Source organism: Netta rufina (genome assembly GCF_964035555.1).
Source record: "Netta rufina genome assembly, chromosome: 2".
Lineage (NCBI taxonomy): Eukaryota > Metazoa > Chordata > Aves > Anseriformes > Anatidae > Netta > Netta rufina.
Genome location: NC_140124.1, coordinates 96,466,069 through 96,487,834, shown reverse-complemented (window position 1 = coordinate 96,487,834; position 21,766 = coordinate 96,466,069). Strand labels below are relative to the sequence as shown.

General features: G+C 38.1%; 1 protein-coding gene across 2 annotated transcripts in view; it reads left to right on the top strand.

Annotated features, from left to right (window-relative positions):
• The window catches only part of CARMIL1 (capping protein regulator and myosin 1 linker 1), a gene marked incomplete at its 5' end in the record, with an annotated part of 184,911 nt that overhangs the window by 124,297 nt on the left and 38,848 nt on the right, over positions 1 to 21,766 (top strand). For both annotated transcript variants that reach the window (XM_084281387.1, XM_084281386.1), the window contains 8 exons: positions 1,179 to 1,247; positions 5,885 to 5,978; positions 8,296 to 8,394; positions 11,055 to 11,183; positions 11,452 to 11,583; positions 15,603 to 15,778; positions 17,817 to 17,904; positions 21,206 to 21,355. In XM_084281387.1, the coding sequence (XP_084137513.1) occupies positions 1,179 to 1,247; positions 5,885 to 5,978; positions 8,296 to 8,394; positions 11,055 to 11,183; positions 11,452 to 11,583; positions 15,603 to 15,778; positions 17,817 to 17,904; positions 21,206 to 21,355 (937 nt within the window). The remainder of the gene's footprint in view (positions 1 to 1,178; positions 1,248 to 5,884; positions 5,979 to 8,295; positions 8,395 to 11,054; positions 11,184 to 11,451; positions 11,584 to 15,602; positions 15,779 to 17,816; positions 17,905 to 21,205; positions 21,356 to 21,766) is intronic.

Sequence of the window (21,766 nt, the reverse complement as noted above, 5' to 3'; positions counted from 1 at the left end):
CAGGATGGCAGACTGAAATGTGCCACGGCACACTGAAAGTTATTGCTGTAGTTTGTGGTAGGATTACAAACTGAATGATGCGATGGTAACTGGCTGTGCTTAAAATACTATAAAATTATGTCCTGGTAGAAATGTAAATAGTTCTTCAAACGACAGAAATATCCAATATCTGACCTTGGACATTTCTGACCTTTGGAAGATAGGTGTAGAATCTACTTTCCTCTCTTCCTTACCTCCATCTTTGTATTTTCAAAAAAACAAAGGGATTATTTTGCAATAGCAGAAGGGTGTTACTACCCGTGAAATCCTGCAGCTACATTTTTTTTGCACACCAGAACTCATTGTTTATGTCTTTCTTTTTTAAGCACAGCTACAACTAGTGCTCGTGCATGAGCAAGATTTATCTGCATGACTGTCTCTTCTGACTACTAATGAGATCTTTGAACATGTGTTCACAAATTGTCAGGCAGTCTGCCTGAGTGGTCTAAACTGGGGGAGGAGGGGAAAGACTTGATCACTCCTATCACAGAGTTTTGTATTCAGAAGAGCTGCAATTCATGCACCTATCCTAATGGTACATACTAGCAGCTAGTTACATTCCATGTGAAATCACAGGAGCTGTGCAAAGAGCTGATACAGGATTGAATGTAAAATAGCCTGAAAATTTTGACCTGGAATCAGCATGATTTTTAAAATTATTTTTTTTTTTCTGCAACTTTGGTGATATAGCCTGGGTGGATTTCAGTTTTGGTTTTCAGTATGGGCCTGCAGAGCAGACAGTTGAACTTTGTTTTGATGCCATTTCTGGAAAAAGCTGAAATTTTATCTCCAAATCTTTCTATTAACTATGTTTTAGAAAGGTTATGTTTAGGTAGTAATAATAGAAAATATAGTACAGAGTTCTCTTGGAAGAAACAGGAACTCAATTTTGTAATATCTTTGTCCCTCACTTCAGTCATTCTAAGCTTTTAATGTATGAATAGAGACTGTTATTTGTAAAAATGTTGCCAGCGCTATGCAGTTTTGGACATACAACTCCGTGTTATTTCAATATTGATCCTTGTGGGTCCCTTCCAACTCAGTATACTCTATGAATATGCAAAGTTTCAGTTTTTAGATTTATTTGACTCATCTGTGGTTATTGTTTTTTTTTTTTTTTTTTTTTTTCTTCCTCTCAGAACTGTAATATGGGACAAGAATAACATCACTGCGCAGGGCTTCCAGGACATAGCTGTGGCACTGGAAAAGTAAGTCCTCAAGCAACTGAATGACTGATGAAGAAAGAGGTCAAACACTTAGATCCTGAGTGATCTGAGCAGCTGCAGTTTTCACTGCAGCCCGTGTGATTTAAAGATACTGAATGCTCTCAATTTTTGAGCATCAGGGTGCTTAATCTACAGGCAGACATGACTTCACATCCTTCGAAAGGATGAGAAGAGGCTCTGTGGCTCTTTCATGCATACACTGTTGTCAGCATTAAGAATGTTGAGTTCTGCTGTTGACGTTAAAATTTAACATTTGAGAATATTTTCCCTTTTTCTTCATTCTCTTGTGTTGGTATCATGCAGAAATTCTATTCTTGTCAATGAATGAAGCTGTCTATAATAACAGAAAATTACTGAAGCATGCCTTTGTGGTCTGATTTTTTTTTTCTTTCCCCCAGCAAGTTGAAACTAATAGTGATGATCTCAGAAAATGCAGTTGTTCATTGTAGTCTCCATGGTCTGGGTCCTCTTGCTTCCCTGAGCTCACTTGCAGTTGCAGCAGTTAGCAGTGATAGATGCTAAATGGCTTTCATCTCTCTGCCTCCATCACATTTCTTTATATGTGATTATTACTTTTCTGAAGAGGGAAAAATTACAGATTTAAATTAAGCAGCAGTTGCAGTTGTTTCACGTCATTAAATCCCTCAGACAGGAACAAAGGGTCTCTTTAGAAGGTGAAGCTAATATACCATTGCTAGTTTCTAGACAAAATGTCTTGCAAAACTGTATAACTACTATAGGGAGCATCTTAACCCTCGGAGGGGTCATAGCTCTATAGAGCTTATAAAGTTACTTGTTTTATGAAACTGCTGTAGTTAATATGCTTTGTTTCAAAATGAATTCAGTGGCACTGGTGGGGAAAATTATATAAATGATGTATAATTAAACAAATCATCTTGGAGTGATTCCATTGATAGTTGTGAATAAGAATTTGCAAAGGTTATTTGTCAGCTTGCAGACATTTTCAGAGAGCAATATCATGTGCGTTTGTGAGAAAGTCTGGTAGAAAAGAATATATGCTTATTTTCTGGTTAGCATCAACTTTACGTTTCTGTTCTGAAGTGCTTGGATAAGTAAATAAATAAGGAGGGAGACATCCTAAGGCGAAAGCAAATAATCTAAGCAGGAAAAGGAATGTTACCGATAATTCTCTGACATTACACATTGTTGAGGTGATGTCTCATTTATTTAGCTTGGAAGCTGAGGTCACTTTATGTCTCTGCTAACATTTAAAAATTATTAAAATCGTTGATAATATCATAGCCTAAGTCACAAACAACAAAGGTTTAATCTTGCAAGAGAAGGACCGTCAATGTTGGCTGAAAACAATTAGCCTTTAAGCAATCCATCTCAAAGACATATTCAGAACATCCTATGCCATATGTTTCCTAAAAATACACGAAACCAGCAATATTCTGTAGGAACGAACTGTTGCTCAAGATGCATTGAAATATACTGAAGATGCTTGGGGGTGTGTTGTGTCTGTTTTGGTTTTTGTTCTTAACAAAAATAGTCATATACTGAACCACAAAAGAGAAGAAAACTGGGCTTCCAGAGAATGAGGCTGAGGAGGACTGGGAGGGATTCTAACAAACTTTTAACCAGATTGAAGTAATCTGAACATTTTCTTTGTTTGTTATTCCCCCCCCCCACACACACACCTTTTCTTCATCATTTTAAAGTTGTGTGAAACCATTATTCCTGTGAGGGAATTTGGCCATTAACAGATTTGCCACAAAGGGCATCCCAGACAGCTGACATGAGCTGAGAGGGGTTTCTGTAGAGTCCTCTAAAAGTGTCTATTCAGGAGAGCAGTGTACATCCTCTTCAGCCTGGCCATTAAATATGGATTTGTATCTCAGTAATTTTGATATGGAAATGAGTATGTGCTTGTGTGCTTTGCAATCTAGAGCCTACTCTGTCATAGAAATGTGTGATATTGCCCCATATTTATTTCTGAGAGACTTGTTTGCATGGACTGACTGAAGAAATAATTCAGGCTCTAAAAGCTGATATGAAATGCTGGAATTGAGTAGAGAGCTAGAAATCCTTCCTTTTTTCAGTGTTACAGAATTCACATACCCAAGCCTGCAAAACAGATGATGTTATTCCCACAAAAAAAGAAAGGCAGTAAAATCATGGTGCTGCAGCAATGAATGTACGTCACAAATGGAGCAGGAGTTACTCCAGGAGAAGTAATGTGAGGAAATGTAGGACTATTGTCACATATGCTATATGTAAGGGAATAAACAAATTTTTAAGACATCCTTTCCAGTCACTGAAATGTAACTTTCCTGAAATGTAACTTTCTTTTTATGTAGGTATTTTGCTGAGAGTATTTAAGAAATTACCGAGTGTTATGAAATTACTGGATTATTGAGTCGGTAGAGAAAGGTGCTCCATTAAAAAGAGAGAATTGGAGTCTTAGAAAAGAAGAATGGAACAATATTTGGGGAAACAGAAAAATGGAACATGAAGATAAATGTTTCTCTAATGATCAAAGTTGAAAGCAAGCTTTAAATTCTTGATATTTGTCCCTAAGAGCTGCTTCATTTTCACATGCAAAAAGGCTAGCATTCCAATAGTGCTGCTTGTCCAAAGGACCCATTATAGGGCCTTCCTTAGTGGTCTTTTAAAGTTCTGCCTCTGTCCATGAAGTCTCCTTGTCTTTCATTTCTGTGTGTGAGGGAGAGAGAGGGAGCGCTAAGCTTTTGACTAAATTGAATTTAGCATATGATTAGTAGCATGAGGGCTAACAGTTATAGATTTCAGTGAATGTGATGTATTAAATGTCAAACAGCTGCATAGATCCTTGGCAATCTACCTTTTTTTTTTTCTTTTTAAACAAATAAATGCACACCGCACCTGCCCAGTAGTATCAGGCAATCAGCAACTTCTGTAATTATTCTCTCTCTGACATTTTGTTCTGGGTTAACCTGGCAGGCAGCTCAGCACCACACAGCCGCTTGCTCACTCCCACTGAGTAGGATGGGGGAGAGAAGCAGAAAGGTAAAAGTGCAAGAACTCATGGGCTGAGATAAAGCCAGCTTAATAGGTAAAGAAAAAGCCATGGGTGCAAGCAAAGCAAAACAGGGAAGCATGAGGAATAGGAAAGGCCTTGGCTCTGCTCTGCAGCAACTGAAACAGCCCTGTGTTATCAACACTGTTTTCCTCACAAATCCAAAACACAGCACCATACCAGCTACCACAAATTAATTCTGTCCTGACCAAAACCAGTACACATTGAAAATTAGTCTCCATGTTGATGGTCAGCCAGTCATTCCTTGTTTTGTATTACATGGGGACACACAGCAGTGTCTGTGTAGTAGATGCAGTTCTTTTGAAGGAGAAGACAACTAGAAAGAAGAGTTAATTTTTTTTTTGGCTATGAATAATGTGTTCCCCTTTGGGAAGAAAAGTGGAAGCCTCACCTGAATATGCAAGGTAAAATGTTGAGTAGTATCAGTGAGGAATCAATGGGATAGATAGGTGGTTCAAAAGTCCTTCAGAGAGTGATGTTTTATGTGGCTAAGCAAGTGGTGGGATAGGAGTTGAAAGAATATTGGAGCTAGTTAAGTAGTTAAGGTGTCTGTTGTTAAAGCTAGTGCATACAACGAGGGATCGGTCCTTTGAAGTCAATGGAGTAAGCTCACTTGAAACTGTCATCTGTAAGGTGCTCAGAAATAGAGGCCTCTAGGCATACATAAGGAGCTCTGGATGGAATAGAAACAGACGGTTTGCAGGATGTTTGCAGACAGCTGAAGGAGAAGGAAGAGGTGTTTGCAAACAGTGAAGGCTCATTGAAAACAGGCAGAATAATCGCTTTTCCAGTTTCTAAGAACTGCTTGCTTTTTTTTTTTTTTTGCTCTTATTGAAATATAAAAGTATACGGACATACCACTGCATATAACATGATAGGCTTAACCATGCTAGTCAAGCTATATTCTCAAGGTTTAAACACAATTTTCACTTGACAAAACCCTATCTTTATTGTATTGTAGCAGATGGATGAAGCTATGGAAATATTTTGCAAACAAATAAGCAAAATACAGGGAGCAATTGTTTGCATAAAGCAGTGTGGAGATGCCGCACTTGTTTTGCCAGCTTTTATTAAAAATTCAGCAAGTGTCTGCAATTTGTTGTAAACACAAGGAGCAATTAAATACTAAATTTTCAAAACTCAGTCTCTTGGTCACTGTTTTATCTATTACTGAATATTTCTGTTTAGACTTAGATCTGATAGAATTGCTAGTAGGCACTGAGACTTTCTGTTCTGTTTCGATATAGGAAAAAAATAATCCAACCTTGTGGGCAAAAGCACAGAGGACAGCGTGACCTTTAATTGGCAGCCACTGGGCACTGGCCATTTAACTGTACTTTGTGCCTTTTTCAGATCTCCACTTCTACCTAGTGGCAAAGAATAAACAAAATAAAAGGAGCATACATGCCTCCAGATAGTCCACTTAAAATGTGAAAGATAGTCTTAGTACCTTCTATAGCCAGGCTAGATGCATTTTCTCTTCCTCTCCTAGCTCATTCTTCATGAAGAGATGCAGCAATTAGGCTACGTTTTACTAATAAAGACTTTATTTTTATTTTTTTTTTTTATTTTTCTTTAGGAATTATACTTTGAGATTCATGCCTATACCTATGAATGATGCTTCCCAAGCACTCAAAACAAACCCTGAGAAAACAGAAGAGGCACTGCAAAAGGTATTGCCTATACCACCCCCATATAGAAATAAAGCCAATCCAAAAAAAAAAAAAAAAGTAATAATTTTAAGTGGCTGTGATTTCATGCTTGGCTGAATAAGAATTCTTGGCTAGTTTCATTGATTGTTTGATTTGCATGAGCATATGTGTGGTAATCAAGTGCTGCAAGGCATGTAAATCTTTTTATTCCAAAGTGCTTGAAGTGAAGGGGTGATGGAATGCAATGGTGTCATATCAGAAAGTCAAACCAGTGCAAGCTAGACCTTTTATTTCTGTACATCTGAGAGTCAGAGTCAGGGAGAGTCAGAAGCAGCCATATTTGTTACAGATGTGCATGTTTTTATTTCCACATGCATAGAATTCATGGTATGCATTTTTTCCTGTTGGGGCAGAAGAAGTGCAGTCAGCTCAGCACAAGACAAAGGATGCTCTTAAATTTGGGGGAGGATAAAAACATTTACTGCCTGTGTTTTATATTGGATGTATAAAATTCACACACTGCATTGCCATAAATGAACAACTGCACCAACATGTTCTTTTGGATGAAAGTGGTGTTGACAGCACGTGTAGTTGTTCCACTTGCACGGGCTGTACAACTCCCAGCTGAGTTTTAATACAGTAAATCTTGCAAGCTCCAGACGAGCCTCTTGCTCAATTAGAAAACATACAGTTCACAAGTCTTTAATGAGTAGCTTTCCCTCAGCCAGGGTAGGGTCATAAAAACCTTATAAATAGTTCTCACAGACAGTTGTGATTAAAAAGTAAATGCCTATGATCCTTATTAGAAAATAAATTGTCAGGAAAGTGATTCTCAAAGGGAAAAGTGCTAGTAGTTAGCCCCTTTTTCTTTGATGCATGAAAATTATCTAAATTCTGCCTTAAAAAATCTGGATCATGGGGGTTGGTTATATTTCTTGCATCTTGTTTAATGTAATTTTAGATAAGTTCATGTCTGGAATGATAAATGCATCTCTGAAAAATACAAATTCTATGTGTTAATTAGGCATTACTTACAAAGAGCATTTTCTTTTGTTCATTTCAAAGTTGCTAACACTTTTTGGACATCTGTTTGTTTTAACTTATGCTGTTTAAGCTTTGTTTATACAATATGAAGCAGCTCTCTCCAAAAAAAAAAAAGACAAATCTTTGTGGAGTGGTGCTGTGAAAGCTGCCAGTTCCCCACAGGCAGGAACACCTGCCCACACTAGCTGAACTGTGGAGCCCAGTGTAGGGACACCTGAACTGACCAACTGGCATTTCAGGAGGGTCCACAAACTTCAGCACACCACAGCTTGAACACAACGAGAGTGCTCCTGACCCCAATCCACCACTAGACAGCTATAGTAGCTAACCTCCCCAGCTCTAGGATCTCCACAACTTACGGTGTGGATGAGCTGCATAAGCCTTGTATTACTCCTGAAAGCCTAACGGGGGGCATGGTCAGACTGCCCCAGTCCTTGCAGGTTAAGTGATGCAGGTTAAGAGGCGCCTGTCAGCCCCTGGTAGCCTCTGCCTCACAACCTGCTGGCTACCACACCTGTCTGTTTCCATTTTCTTCCTCTCAGACCAGGTCCATCATTGGAGATGGACCTTAAACAGTTTACTAGTTGGGTTTTGGACTTGACTGAGTTTGACAGAACCGGGTTAAGTGGTTATTCCATGTCCCATTAAGCTGGCTGACAGTAGGTGGTGACTTACGGTGACAGTTGTGGTGGGCTGTGACCAGCGGCTGTAGGTAGAAATTACTTTTCCCTGAACAGCACTCATTGGTTGGTTAAGCCCTAAGTAATTTTTGAACTGCATTTCTTGGATCAGTTAGGCACTTCTAGGTAATTTATCTTCTCTCAAGTCCATAGTGTTGTTTAAACCCTCTTTGAAATGGGACAAATGAATCTAAGGGTATCATCTGTCTTCTGTCATCGTGGTCTCTACAGCAACACCTGAAGGACAGATTCCCTGTAGATACTTCTCAAATCTGGATCTACTCCTTTTGCCAACATAGCTTACTAAGTTGTTCAAAAGAGATGACTAACTCAGGAAGCACTGGCAAAAGCACAGTGTTTAACAAAGTTTCACCACTGAGTGAGTGAATATTTGCCAATGTGATTATCCAGCATTGAGACACATAGAATAAGGTTTGCAGATAACAAACAAAATGATACTGAAGCAATTGTTACTGTTAGTCCTCATTTCTGATACAGCGTGGATGAACTGCATGAACCCTGCATTACTGTTGAAGGCCTAATCAGGGACACAGTGTGAAAGCAAATTACATTCCGGAGTCAAATCAGTTTCCTAATCTGGCTTTGTTTTTTAGATAGAAAACTACTTGCTTCGTAATCATGAGACCAGAAAGTACCTACAAGAGCAAGCATACCGGCTGCAGCAAGGCATTGTAACTAGTACCACTCAGCAGGTGAGCACCTCATTCCTTGTTGGTACTCCTCTGGTTTTAAGATCTGTTTGGGGGACAGAATTATCTTGCTTTTCCTTCAGAGTAGCTTAAAGCAGAATGTGTTTTGAAGATGATACTTGGTTTCTCAAAAAAAATAGTAATGATCAGCGATAATATTTTTGGAAAAGGTAGGTCTTATGTATAGTACCTTTTGACTGTGTACAGAAAGACCCAAGCTATCTCTGAGTAAACTATGATTGGAACCAGGAACAGTTCAGTTCATTTGTGCTCAGGAGTCTGACCTTTTCAGCAGGCTTTCATTGTTGTGGCAAGTATCATCATAAGGCTGTGCCACGTCTGGTGCCTGAGTTAGATCCAGTGTCTCTGCATAGCACTGAGCTACCATGTATATATGCCCGTTGATACCACTGGAGCAAATAGCCTTAGAGCGTATGTTTGTCCTTAGACCTTCAAAATTTCAGGTATCATGGGAAGCTTTGCTTAGGTGAATGAAGCAAAGGAAAGTGGAAATCTTCTGTGCTCTTTATATTGTGGACAAACGGAAAGGCTTCCTGTCTAACACAGTCCTAAATACTGCTCAAAGTTGGGAAAGTTTTTTGGTTTGTTAACAAATTACATCACTACCTAAGCACCTCCCAAGCACCAAGTGGTAAGACAAGAGGAAATGGCCTTAAGTTTTGCCAGGGGAGGTTTAGGTTGGATGTTAGGAAGACCTTCATTGAAAGGGTTGTGAAGTATTGGAACAGACTGCCCAGGTAAGTAGTTGAGTCACCATGCCTGGAGGTCTTCAGAAAACATGTAGATGTAGTGCTTAGTGACATGGTTTAAGGGTGGACTTGGCAGTGGTGGGTTAAAGGTTGGGCTGTCTAGATGACCTTAGAGGTCTTTTTCAACCTAAATGATTCTTCAATTCTAAGTTTGCTGAAGCGCAACATGTTATTTTTGTATGTTTTTTGTGTGTTTTTTTTTCCCCCTTTTGGTGATGTAAGCAGAATAAAAGTTGTCACAGCCTTTGTCTTAAATTTACTCATGTGTTTCCACTAGTTGTGTTCCCATGCAAACAGAAGACTCCAGCATACTGGAGGAGGAAAAAATGAGAGCAGTGCTTGTTTTGCTCTTCAGCTGAGTCAAAAAAGTTTCTCTGTGTTGTCTTAATTTTTGAGAGGTGAATTTTAATTCAAAATAGCTTTTTCTACCTGCATCATTAAAAGTTAATGGGACAGAGTTTTATTACTACAGCCTGAAATTATATTGTAACCTCTCAGCAGAGAAAATGGTTTGTGGAGATGTACTGGCAGTAAAAACTGCAAGAGCAGCATCACTTTATTTTATTTTAGTCATTTTTTTGTTCCAATGCCATCTTTTTTCCCGTGTTAGTAATCTCCATATCAATTAAGTTTAGATCTTTTTATAGCTTGGTGGATTTAGTTGTGCTTTTCTCCCAACAACCACACACACAGCAGGCTTCAGTAAATGTAATTTATTATTGTTTCAAAAGTAGAGTAAAATTACTCATTTCTATATTAAATTGTGCTTGGTAGGGATTGATTTTTGCAAACAGTGTTAAAAGAGAGCTGGAAAAGATTCTGTAGTTACTGTAGTGGAATTACGTTATTATTCCCAGAGTATGTTTTTTTTTCCAGTCCAGATGTCCCAGTGAGACCTTCCACTATCTAATAATTAATTAGCTTTTTGTACTTATACAAAAAAAAAAACAAAAAACACCCAAAACTCTTTGAAGAGGAAGAGTCATGTGGAGCAGAAAAAGAGCATGCTGTGAAATTATTTCAGTTCTCATTGCTAGTGATATAAGATGTTAGAACTCGAGGCTTTATATGATTATGACAACATGTGCACACAGATGTTGCTTCAAAATGTCAAATTGGCAGTTTTACTGAATACTGTGTAGGCCAATAAAGACTTTTAATTAGTGTATGTTCCTGCCCTGTATCTCATATTCAAAACTCTCTATATATGTCAGCCAATCTATGGTCCTTCTTGTAAGGATACAGATAAAGCACCTGCCTTGTACTTGCAGCGTGTTGAATGAAATGTTACCAATGAAGATGAAGTTCGTTTTATCTCACAGTGAAAGATCTGATGGAAACTTCTGCTTTGGCAGTTATAGTTTCCCTTGACACCAGGAATACTCACATTGTGAAAGAAATCCCCCAAAGCCTGCACAACAGCATTTTGCTTAAATAGGAGAAATCTCTGCTGATGTTTGTTGAATGGATTGTGACAGAGCTTTCTTTTAGTGTCTGAACTTCTTAACAATTCACCAGCCATCAAAGCTAAGGCTTAGATGTAACAACACCTGCAGTGCTAAACTTGTTCTGAAAATCCAAACAAGACCTAAACTGGGTAACTTGTTGGTTATTTGCAGTTATCCTAGAGATAATCATGAGAGAAGTATGCCAAAGAATTCTTTTATTTTTTTTTTAATGGCAAAGTTTTATTTATTTTTCTACTGTTCAGGTGTGTTTATAAGAGATATGATGCCTTCGTTCAGTACTATTGATGTACCTCTGAGCAATGATCATGCATTTCCAGATCATTATATTGTCACTCCAAATCTCATCATGGTAGTATTGATTTGCTACCTGGACTGGATTCAGCGTTCTGATGTTTTATCTTTCCTATTTCTTTTGTTCAAGTAGATGATTGACAGAATATGCGTTAAAGTGCAAGATCATCTCAACTCTTTAAGAAACTGTGGTGTGGATGCTGTACAGGAAGATGTCAAATCTGCAGAAAGGCTTATGCGAGATGCTAAGAACTCCAAAACAGTAAGCTTTTCTCAGCATACTGGTAATACTGAATGCTGTTCAATGTGTGCTTGCAGCCTTCTCTTTTCAAGGGGTTATAGTAACAGTGTGTCAAAAAGGAGTATTTTCTTTAGATGATCAGCTTTAGGTGGTATTTAAAGTAACAAAATAATTCTAATTTATACAGACTTGGATTTACCAGAGGGGTTTCATCCTGTTGTCCAGATTTGAAAACAGGTAGCAAAGAACCTACATGTACTTCCCAAAGATACTCTTTTTTGTCTTACAGCTCTTACCAAATCTGTACCACCTCGGTGGGGCTTCTTGGGCAGGAGCAAATGGTTCACTCTCCAATCCAATCCAAGAGACACTTGAATCCATGGCTGGAGAAGTCACAAGGGTTGTGGATGAGCAGCTTAAGGTCTGTGGGTAGCTTTTTTATTGTCTCTCACGACAGAAATAATGCCTGAGATCTTCTGTTCATATTAAAATGCAAATATACCATACAGATTTTCATCTCTCCCTTCCTTCCTCTCTCCCTTTCTCCCAGTATATATATTTGTACTTAAGTTATCTCTTTGTTATTAGTTTCTTACAGGTTTGTGCCTTAATATCTGGATACTTGCCCAGTTGGAATGAAAAAAATTAGTTTAGTGTTTGCAGTAGCAGAAGGAGCGTTACTGTTTATATCAAATGCAATTTCCATGACAACAGACCACAGGCACCACATGTCCTTTCTGGGAATCTTTTAGGAGAGGGAGTGTTGTTGATTGCTCCTTAGACCCTCAATAAAGCTCTCTCGAGCACCCTAAAAAATCTCATGTCCTGGAGAAAAGTAGTCCCTAGTTAAGGTATCCCACTGAAGCAAAAGCTGCTTTTCTGTAGCTTCCACTGCAGAATTTTTATCCCAGTGAACACTTCTGAAGCTGGTGCAGAATTTCCACTTTAACTGTTAGGTTTGGATAACGTGTGTGTATTGAGAGTGCCCCAAGAATACTCCAGGCAGCTTTACAGGAAATCCTTTCACAAGTTTCCTGTCAAACATCAGTTCTTGAAATAGAGGTAATGGATCTGTAAATATTCCCATCTGTGAACTCAGCCAGCACTTGTGCAGTAACCTATATGTTCGGTTATGTTAGGCCTTACTGTATAATAAATAAAGAAGAGCCATTCATGCAGCATGTGAAGAGGCAGCAGTCCAGCAAGAAGGCAGGGTGGAGTAACTTGAGCAACTGATGGTATTTTTATAGAAGCTGATGAATTGAAAAATATGGTTCTGAGTCAATTCAAAGCAACCTAAGATTATGACTAAGCTACCTGCCCGTGTTTTGTTGCTGTATTTAGACTGTCAAAGAATCTGAAAGTACAGACTGAAATGTTCAGTTCAATCAACATGAAAATGCTTTAGTCAGTGGGATTGTAGTGAAGAACAATAATAATAACACATAACTAATTACTTTTTCTAAATTGAAAAGTTAATGAGGAAGAAAATGGTGCTGATTTTTTAGTATTTTCCCCCTTTCCCCATTATATGAAATAAGGTGACGATTGGCTTTCACTTCCTTAATTTTTGTGGACGTGAAAGCAATTTAGCTACAGGATTCTTCCCAGTGTTGCTTCTGGGCTGTTACTGGGCAGGCATAGCCAGGTCTGCCCTTTGCATAGGGATCACACACTTAAATAATTCCTGTGAATTTTGGAGAGTCTTAAAGAATAAAAGTACTCTTCAGCATTTGGAATGTTATTTATAGTTCCTGGCATAAGACTGAGTTAATGGGCCTTTGATTTATGCTTTTACACATTTACAGCAAAAGGCACTTTAGCCTTTTTAGCCTTAACATTCTAAACTTCATTTATTTTTATGATTTGCAGCATCAAAGTTTAAGTGTCTTACAAAAAAACGGTTAGGTCATAATGCTCTTTGTATATTGGAACACCCATTTGTATTAATTTTACACAATGGTTTTCTTTTAACTACTATGGTGATGCAAAGTGATCCACTTTGCATGGTGGAGAAAATGTTGAACACAGAATAAGATTATTTTTTTTAATTATTTTTCATTTATTTAGGCCATTTCAGAGCATTGTGTAGGTTTTATATATATGTGCTGGGGGTAAAAACCTTTTTATATGCCGTAAGTGGAGTTTCAATTTTTAGCTTCCATAGCAACCAGAGAGCCTGGTTCTGGAAAAGATTGTTTGGAAATTAGGTAAAGGCAAGGAGCACTTTTCAGGCAAATAAGAGGTTTGTAAATCTCAAAGAATGGAAGGGAAGTGAAGGGAGAAGTAGAATAAGGAAAAACAACATCTTGGAGTGAGTTGAGTTTGGCCAAAGGAGAAATAATAGCAAGGCTCTTGCATTTCTCTTCCCCTGCTGGTTTCACTGTTGACATACAGAACCCAGAGATGGTTTATTCAGTAAGCAAAGGCCCAAGAGAAAAATGTTAGGCAAGACAAATGGTACTTAAGCAAAGGGAAGATTGTAAAGACAGAATGAGTGTTTGAACTATTTTTCCTCGGTTCCATCTTGGTGCAATGGATTTGTTGGCTCCATTACTTGCCCACACTCCATTTTTTTTTTTTTCTCTAGATATCACCAGCCTTCAATCCTTGTATTCACCTTATTTTTTATTCTGATTGTTAAAGAGTTGTTAATTGTGATCAGGACTTCATTTTCTTCTTCATGCACACCTGCTGACTGACACTTGTGGCTTTCTGACTGAAATATTTGCTACTCCACAGTCAATGCTGTTAGCTGTGAGTTTCAATCACTGAAAGGTTCAGGGATGGAAATAGTGAGCAGAGAAAGTTTTCTTTTTTGTAAATTAGTAATATCCATGTGATAAGTCACCAGTTGAAATCCACCAATGAAGAAATTTTGCTCAGCTATGTACTTAAAAAAGGCATTCAAACTCTATTTAATTTTGTAAATGGTACACTCTCTGAGTATTTTGAGTAAAAATTAATTCTGAAATCACCAGTAACTTTGGTCTTTTGTCCTACTTCCCACTTAAACCTTCAAGCAACATTTCTTCACATGATCCATTTTGAAAGATCGTGCTTAGTCTGCAGATGCAATTAAATAAAGCAGGTGTATAATTTTTATGATTGTGGTCTTTAGGGGAGGGTCAGTGTGTTATATTTTTTTTCCCCAGGATAGACTAAAAAATACCATGGGAAAAGGTGGATGTGTCAGTAATTTTCATTAGTTTCCTTGGCTCAGTTGTCTCTGCCATTGGAGTTCATCATCCTCCATGCGGATATGGTCACAAGGGCTTGAAAGGCCCTTCATTAGTGTTATGACCCCAGAATATGCTTGGGGATCAACAGAGGGAATGTGGGATGAGTCCATGAAGTGCAGAGAGCTTGGGAAGCCAGAACTAACCCCCATGTAAAGGAATTTTTTGATTCATAGGTGGAAGATTGTGTGAGGGACTGTGAGACTCTCTCCTGCACCTGTTGTGAAGGCTCTTTCATCTTCTAGACAGAACTGGGTTTTGGAAAGGAAACCAGTAGGTGATCCAACCAGATTTAAACCAAAATTACGTTTTCTCACAGGCACGGGTAGATTAGGTAAATCCAACAGTAAGTAGATACACCCAGTGTAGTCAAAAAGTGCTTCATAACTCAGCTTCACTGAGGTACATACGATTTTTCAAAGAGAGAGTCTGAGAGGGGAAAAAATACTTCTATGCCACCAGCAGGGGAGACCTTACTTTAAGAAAGTTGAGAGGGTTGAAGGGTTACATAGTCCTGTTTCCAGAATACACATTATCTTCTGTCCTGATTTTTTTGTTTGTTTTTTATCAGTTATTTAATATATATATATATATATATATATATATATATATATAATTGACTGCACCTACTTCGTTGTGGAATTCCAAGTACGTGAGATCCATACATTAAAAGTTTTATGCTCCGTGCAAATCATACCTTCAGCTACATCTTAGTATATATCTGTAAGTCTGTACAGCATGCCAAGTTTTTGTGAGTGTCCTTTCTTCATGAACAGATGCCCCTTGAAAAAAAGGGCAGGTCTAGTGCCCCGATGAAATTTGCCAGTTCAGGGCAGAGTTTAGAGCAAAGGCTGGTACAGTGGAGGAGCCTCTGCTTCTGCAGCATGTGGTGGGTGCATAAGGGCAGCTATTGTTCTGACAGTTAAACACACAAAAATGTAAATGTTTCAGATATGAAAAGGCAAACAAGTACAGTTATAGGTAGTTTTCAAAGCAAGTATGTTGTTCTTCCTCAGCTTTGTTTTCTAAAAGGCCTTTTATATTGCCTCTGGGTTGCAAAATGGATTAGAGTTTAGGAAGTAAAATCATAAAAATTGCAAGTCTAGAAGTATCATAGTGCTATGCAACAGAGTAATGGTGTGATCTTCCAACTAATGAAGATGTCCGTACCTGATGTTTACTTTTGGTTACTGTGCCACAGACGCTCCTTGAATCCATGGTGGATGCAGCGGAAAACCTTTGCCCAAATGTAATGAAGAAAGCTCATATTCGTGAAGACCTGATAGAGGCCAGCACTGAGAAGATTTCCATCCCACGCACTTTTGTGAAAAATGTCCTTTTGGAGCAATCTGGAATTGATATCCTCAATAAAATCAGGTACTTGAAAAAGCTAAACTAATAAAATTGGCTATAGAGTTTGGAGAGGACTCTATTTTGAGTGCATGTGTGTGTTTGTGCAGTAGAAGAATTTTAGAATGCTTTTCTGAGTCACAAGACACTATATTAAGACATTCAAAGAGCAGGAAATTGTTGTATGGATCCAGTGAATTTAGTTCAGGAAATTCAAATATTTGGAATCTTACAGGGATGTTAACTTGAGCATTAATGCATGTGTTTCAGGTTTCTTTAATAAAAGTTTGGGTTTATGCTGCACAAATAACATTTTCATGACTGGTACATTTTTTTAAGCTGTTGATGTCCTCAGGTAGCACTAAATTACTGTAATAGAAGGAAATTGCACTAGTTTGCTTTTAGTATTGACCGTGCTTTGCCTGTTGCTGCATTTGGTCTTGCCCTGTAGCTATAGCAATCACTTTAAACCTTTTTTAGTGAGGGAGATGAAAAACAGAAACTTGGATATTCAAACCGGAGCAAGAAGTTACTTTAAACAGCTTACAATTCCCTCTAAACAACAAAAAGAGAGAGAGAGAGAAAGGTGTGGCTTTTACCTGACCCTCTACCACATATTTATTTTCACATTAAATGTGTAAAAGAGTACATATTTATGCCATATAACATGGTTAGCCTGTACTTAAACCTTTGCAGTTGCCATCAGTTGGCTATGAAATCCTTTCTACATGATGGAAAAACATGTCATTTTGGATGGAGATGCTTATATATTTGCAGAGGAAGAAGTGCTTATTTTTAAAAACAGTAAGACTTAGAATTTAGTTTTACTGGGTGCAGCAAAATTGGCAGGAAAACATGTTAAAGACTTTAGCTATGCCTTCAGAGTGTTTAAAATGGTTCAGGGAGTTATTTTTCTTCACTTTAATCCTATCAAACAAATCTGTCCTGAGACAGTAACAGTGTCCCTTCCCCCCTTCCACCTATAAAGTGAAGACTGTCAGTGGGGTGAGGGTGTCACACAGTAACCCTTCCTGCTTTATAATATCTAAAGTCACTATGAAGATAATGGAGGGAAATCTCCACTCTCATTCTCTTCTCACTGTGGCTTGGTCATTAGACTACCTCTGTTGTATTGCATCACCTTTTGAAGGAGTTTCTTACCTTTCTTCCTCAGGCTTCCTGCAGCAATAATTCTAGCACCAGACAGAAGTTGCTTTGTTATTCCAAAGCAACTCAATTCATGCTTAAGAACCTTACAATAAAGTTGTGGCACTTAAGAGGGTCAGCTGAAGCAGCAGACCTTGAAACCAAAGGCTCAGGAGAGATGGAGCTTCAGGCTGCAGTTCAGGCTTACATGCTTGTCAGCTGTAAAACCACCCTCCACAGCCTGAGCCTTTTGTACTCTGGCCAAATAAGGGACCCCAAGGGAGCAATTCAAGGCACACATTTCCTTGATGGGAAGTTATTAGCGAAACCTCAGTCAAGTGTACTGATGTGCTGGTGTCCCGTGTAGTCTGGTGTAATAGGAATAGCTGACACAAAGCTTGTAAGACAGAAAGTGGTTGCTTAGGGCAAAAAGACAAAGCAATGTGTAACCAAGTTGTGATGGCAAAGACTGGAGAATCAGTGTTGTACAGTTGCCCTTCAAGTGGCAAATACAAAAAGAAGTTGAGGAAATGTCTGGAAATGGATCGTAATTGTTCAGTGTAGTAGTGTTAGGCAATGCTTTCCTATTCATCTGACATTTGTGTTTCTCTGACTTCAGTGGTGGAGTGTTCCTTACTGCATTTCATATGTGGTTTTTGTACAGCTCGTACCCAGATGTTTTCGTTTCAGCTGTTAGAAGAATGTTAGAAGGTTAAATATGGTACAGAGGCTCTTGTGTTTGTGTGATTCATAAGTTTATTTCTGAAACCTGCAGTCATGTATCCTCACACCCTCTAATATTTTATTTCAAATGAAGTGACAACACCAGGGATAATCGTTGTACTGTTGAACGTGTCATAAAGACAAAATTCTCCTCCATGAATTAAAAATTTCTGTCTCGTTTTTAATCCTCACACAGTGAAGTAAAGCTGACAGTGGCTTCTTTCCTGTCTGACCGAGTTGTGGATGAAATTCTGGATGCACTTTCCCACTGCCATCACAAACTGGTGAGTATTTGCATGGCTAATATCTGAATACACTGGGTATCTCAACAGTGCTGTTACATTCATGACTTTGTTATTCCCTACCATGGTTCCATTTTGAAATTGGTCTTATTTTCACTGGTATCACTGACATAATTTGACAAATAATCATGGGATTTGTGCTGCTTTGCTTTAAGCCTCAAAAAGGCTGTGTCACATATTTGCTTTATTACCTTTTTCAGTATTTTTGTATATAGAGCTAAAAATGCCTTTGAGACGTAAGATTGACTCTTAAGTGCCCATAGTTGTCCTGGCAAGATGATGGGGATTGGTTGCTCTTGAAATGAGTGAAATCTCATTCTTTAGAGGGAAGCTGCTGAGACCTTATTTCCTGAATGAATACATCTTGAGACTACTTCAGAAATGTAGGTATCAAGTTTCAAGAGAAAGGAATGGAAACACAGGAAAGGAAATGTTCTGGGTGTTATTTGAAGGTACTAAGCTGCCAGGAGGCACTGTTATTTGTGATAAAGGTACTTGCTTCAACAAGAGAAGGACAAATAAACATTTTTTTATCCACAGAAAAACATTATGATTTCTTATGTAGTGGGACTCTGTGAGGAGAATCCAGTACTGTTTTTTAAAGAAGCCAGTGGGTGGTCATTCTCTTGATTGAAATTGCTTTCCTTTACAAATTGATATTTCTCTGGCTTCAGCTTTCAGTCATGAGATTTTCAGATGCTTTTCTCCATAAGATTAGAGAACCATAAATTCCTCTTTATTTCTTCTCTACCGTTCTATACAGGAATCAAAACACTATTTTTTTTTTTTTTTAAAAAAACCTTTTAGTTTATTTAAAAAAAAAAAAAGTCTGAGTTATTTAAGGGTGTGTCCCCATGATACAGAGCAGCATTGTGTAAAGATGCAACCTCTGGCCTCAGGAGCTATGTAACAGCATCAGGCTGCTGTGTGAGTGGCATGTTCATTAGCTCCGGGTGGTTCTGGAGCAGGCTCAGCTGGCAGGAGCTTTGGGCTGTCTTTGTCTCGTGGCATTGCAAAACTTGGGCATACCCTGACTCCTGCACAGTAAGTCATTTTCTCCAGCCTTTGAGTCTCTTCAGTGACAACCCTGGGCACTTTCTCCATCTGTTTAGCAGTCTCTTTTAAAATACAGAATCCGACAGGCTATTCCAGCCTGGGTTTTAGCCAACAGGGGATAGAGGAGTGAAATTATTTTTGCCCGATGTTCTTTTCTCCTCATATTTATACAGCTAAAGACATAACAAACCCTTCTATTTGTTGGAGTTTCAGTGGTAGCTCATTTTCAGGACTCGTTTTGGATCTGGATTTGATCTCCTCCCCAGCAATGGCTTCTGGACGCTTGTCAGTCTCTTCTTTTCAGGATGGTGTCCATAGCTAGTGGCCAGTGCTCTTTGTTCTTAAGGAGCTGTACACCTGATTTGAGTTGATTTAGTATGTGATCCATTATGGCCTGCATAAGTAGCGTGTCCTTTTTACTGTTTAGCACTCTCCCATCTCTCTGCTAGCTGCAGATTTTTTCAGGTAATGCCATTGATGACGATGTTGAAGAGCATGGATCTCAAAAATGCTCGTGAAGAACTGTGAAATTTGTCAGTGTTAATCTCCAATTGAGAGCTGCAATTTGAGAGTTGACAGCTAGATCTTAATAAAGCAAAGATTAAATGCATTGATACAGTTCTGTGACAACTCCTTAAATTGGAGTGTCAGGCAGTAGTAATTCAGCCACCTACAAACATCTATGTGTGCTGTGTTGACACAGTTGTGTTTGAGGCACATTTGAGAAATGAGCCTTGCTTGACAATACCTGTGTTTGCCTAAAGTGGTGATGATTAGCGTTTGTTATTATTCCAGCTATTTTAGTGTGATTAAAGAAAAATCCGTAACAGCTCTCCAATTGTTTTTGCCTAAACAGATGCTAGACTAAATGAGCTATAATTTACTCGGGTCATCTGTTTACCCTTTTGATGTTAAACAGAACTACAATCCACTGGTTGTCTGGAGTTCTGCTGACGCTGAGCAGTGGACTACAGCTCTCCCTAGCTGTCACTTCTAAAGCTTCTGTAACTAACTTATTTGGGTCAGCTGGTCTTCAATCACTTGCTCTTAATGAATATTATGTAGTATTCTCTTTACCAACAGAACTAGAAAATATTTCATGATTTTACTGACTACATGAACTCACTCTGTTTTAATCACAGTCCAGAGTATTTTCTATAGTATTCTCTGTATTCTTAGCAACAATTTTTGGTTTTGCAGATCTGATAATGCATTTTATTATTGTTTGAGTTTTTCCTCTCAGATACTTAAAAAACAACAACAACAACAACAACAACAAAACACCCTTATCATATGGATCTATCAATTTCCTTTTTTTTTTTCTTTCTGTGTTAATTCCTACCTATTTCTTCAGCGAAACAGAACCGAAGCTGTCCCATTTTTTAAATAAGGATCATAGCATTTTGACCGTCTAATGAACATGAAAGAATTCCTGCTCTTCAATCCTTTTTTTTCAATTTTTATTTTTTCCTTTTTTCCATACTACTCTCACTTGGATGTTGATCATTTGCCATCAGGCTACTGATAATTTGCCTTAGCTTTGGTATTCTGCTCAAAGATGCTTATTTCTTGGGGTGGGAATTTGTACTCCTGGTTGGATAATCTTTGTACCCAGTCAAGAGTACAATTTGTACTTTTGCTAATAAAGATTTTAATTGGGTTGTGGTCACTGGTCTCTGAACAGCCGTCATTCCAGTCCAGTGACAAATTCACCTTCATCCAATAGGAAGTAACTGTTTTGCATAATAATTATTAGATGGAGAACAAATTATTCTACCTTTTCTTTTCACATATACAGTATGCTTACAATTTTGACATTAACTGAAATTGTAAGTCTCTGTATTATTTAATTAAAAAAAAAAAAAAAGAAAGATACATAACAAAGTTTCTCTTCCACCCCTTTTGTTTTCTTTATCATAAAGACGGGATAAAAGCTGAGGAAGACCCTTAATATTATTATAAGATAAAAGTATGATGTCTTTTATTTTACTTTTTTTTTTTAATTAGACTTTTCCCTTCCTTCTTGGAATGTGTAATGGAAGGGTTTTTCCATCAAAAAATCCTTGCCCCAAAACTGTGTGAAGATGAACATACACAACCAAGCTTTTAAAATGATCTTCTAGGATCCGTGATTGCTCCCCCACATTTTCTCATTTGGTTTGGTTTGTCTTCTTTAACTTTGACTGATATGTTCCTGTCTTTATCCTGACTGACCATTTTGATCCAGGCTGACCATTTGACCAGACGTGGCAAACCGCTTCCACAGCAGGAATCACTGGAAATTGAGTTAGCTGAAGAAAAACCAACTAAACGCTCGATCATCATGGTTGAGGAGTTGACAGAGGTAGAACGTTTAGAGGATCTGGACACCTGTATGGTAAGACACATTTCCTCAGCCTGTTTAGTTTACAAATTACTGGAAGACAAATGTTTCTAAAAGTGCCATTTGGCTGTTTCATGGAATCAGGAAACAGAAGGTAAGAGTTGACTTCTGGAAGAAAAAAAAACTACACGTTAGCTTGTGAATGTTTTGTCTGAGTTACATATTGCTGCTAAGCAAAGGAAAATATTTTTTTTTCCTACTTCTCCTTTCCTAGTATCTATTCAAAGGTCATTCTCTTGCATGCAGTGTTATAATAACACAAATACAACAAATGTCTCATTCATTGGCCACAGTTTCATAGAGGTTCAGTTGCAGGAATAAATTGGACCATGCTATTCTTTGACTGCATGCTGATTTCTGCTTTTGTCTTCATTCTACTTGAGGTGGATTTATATGAACCATGAC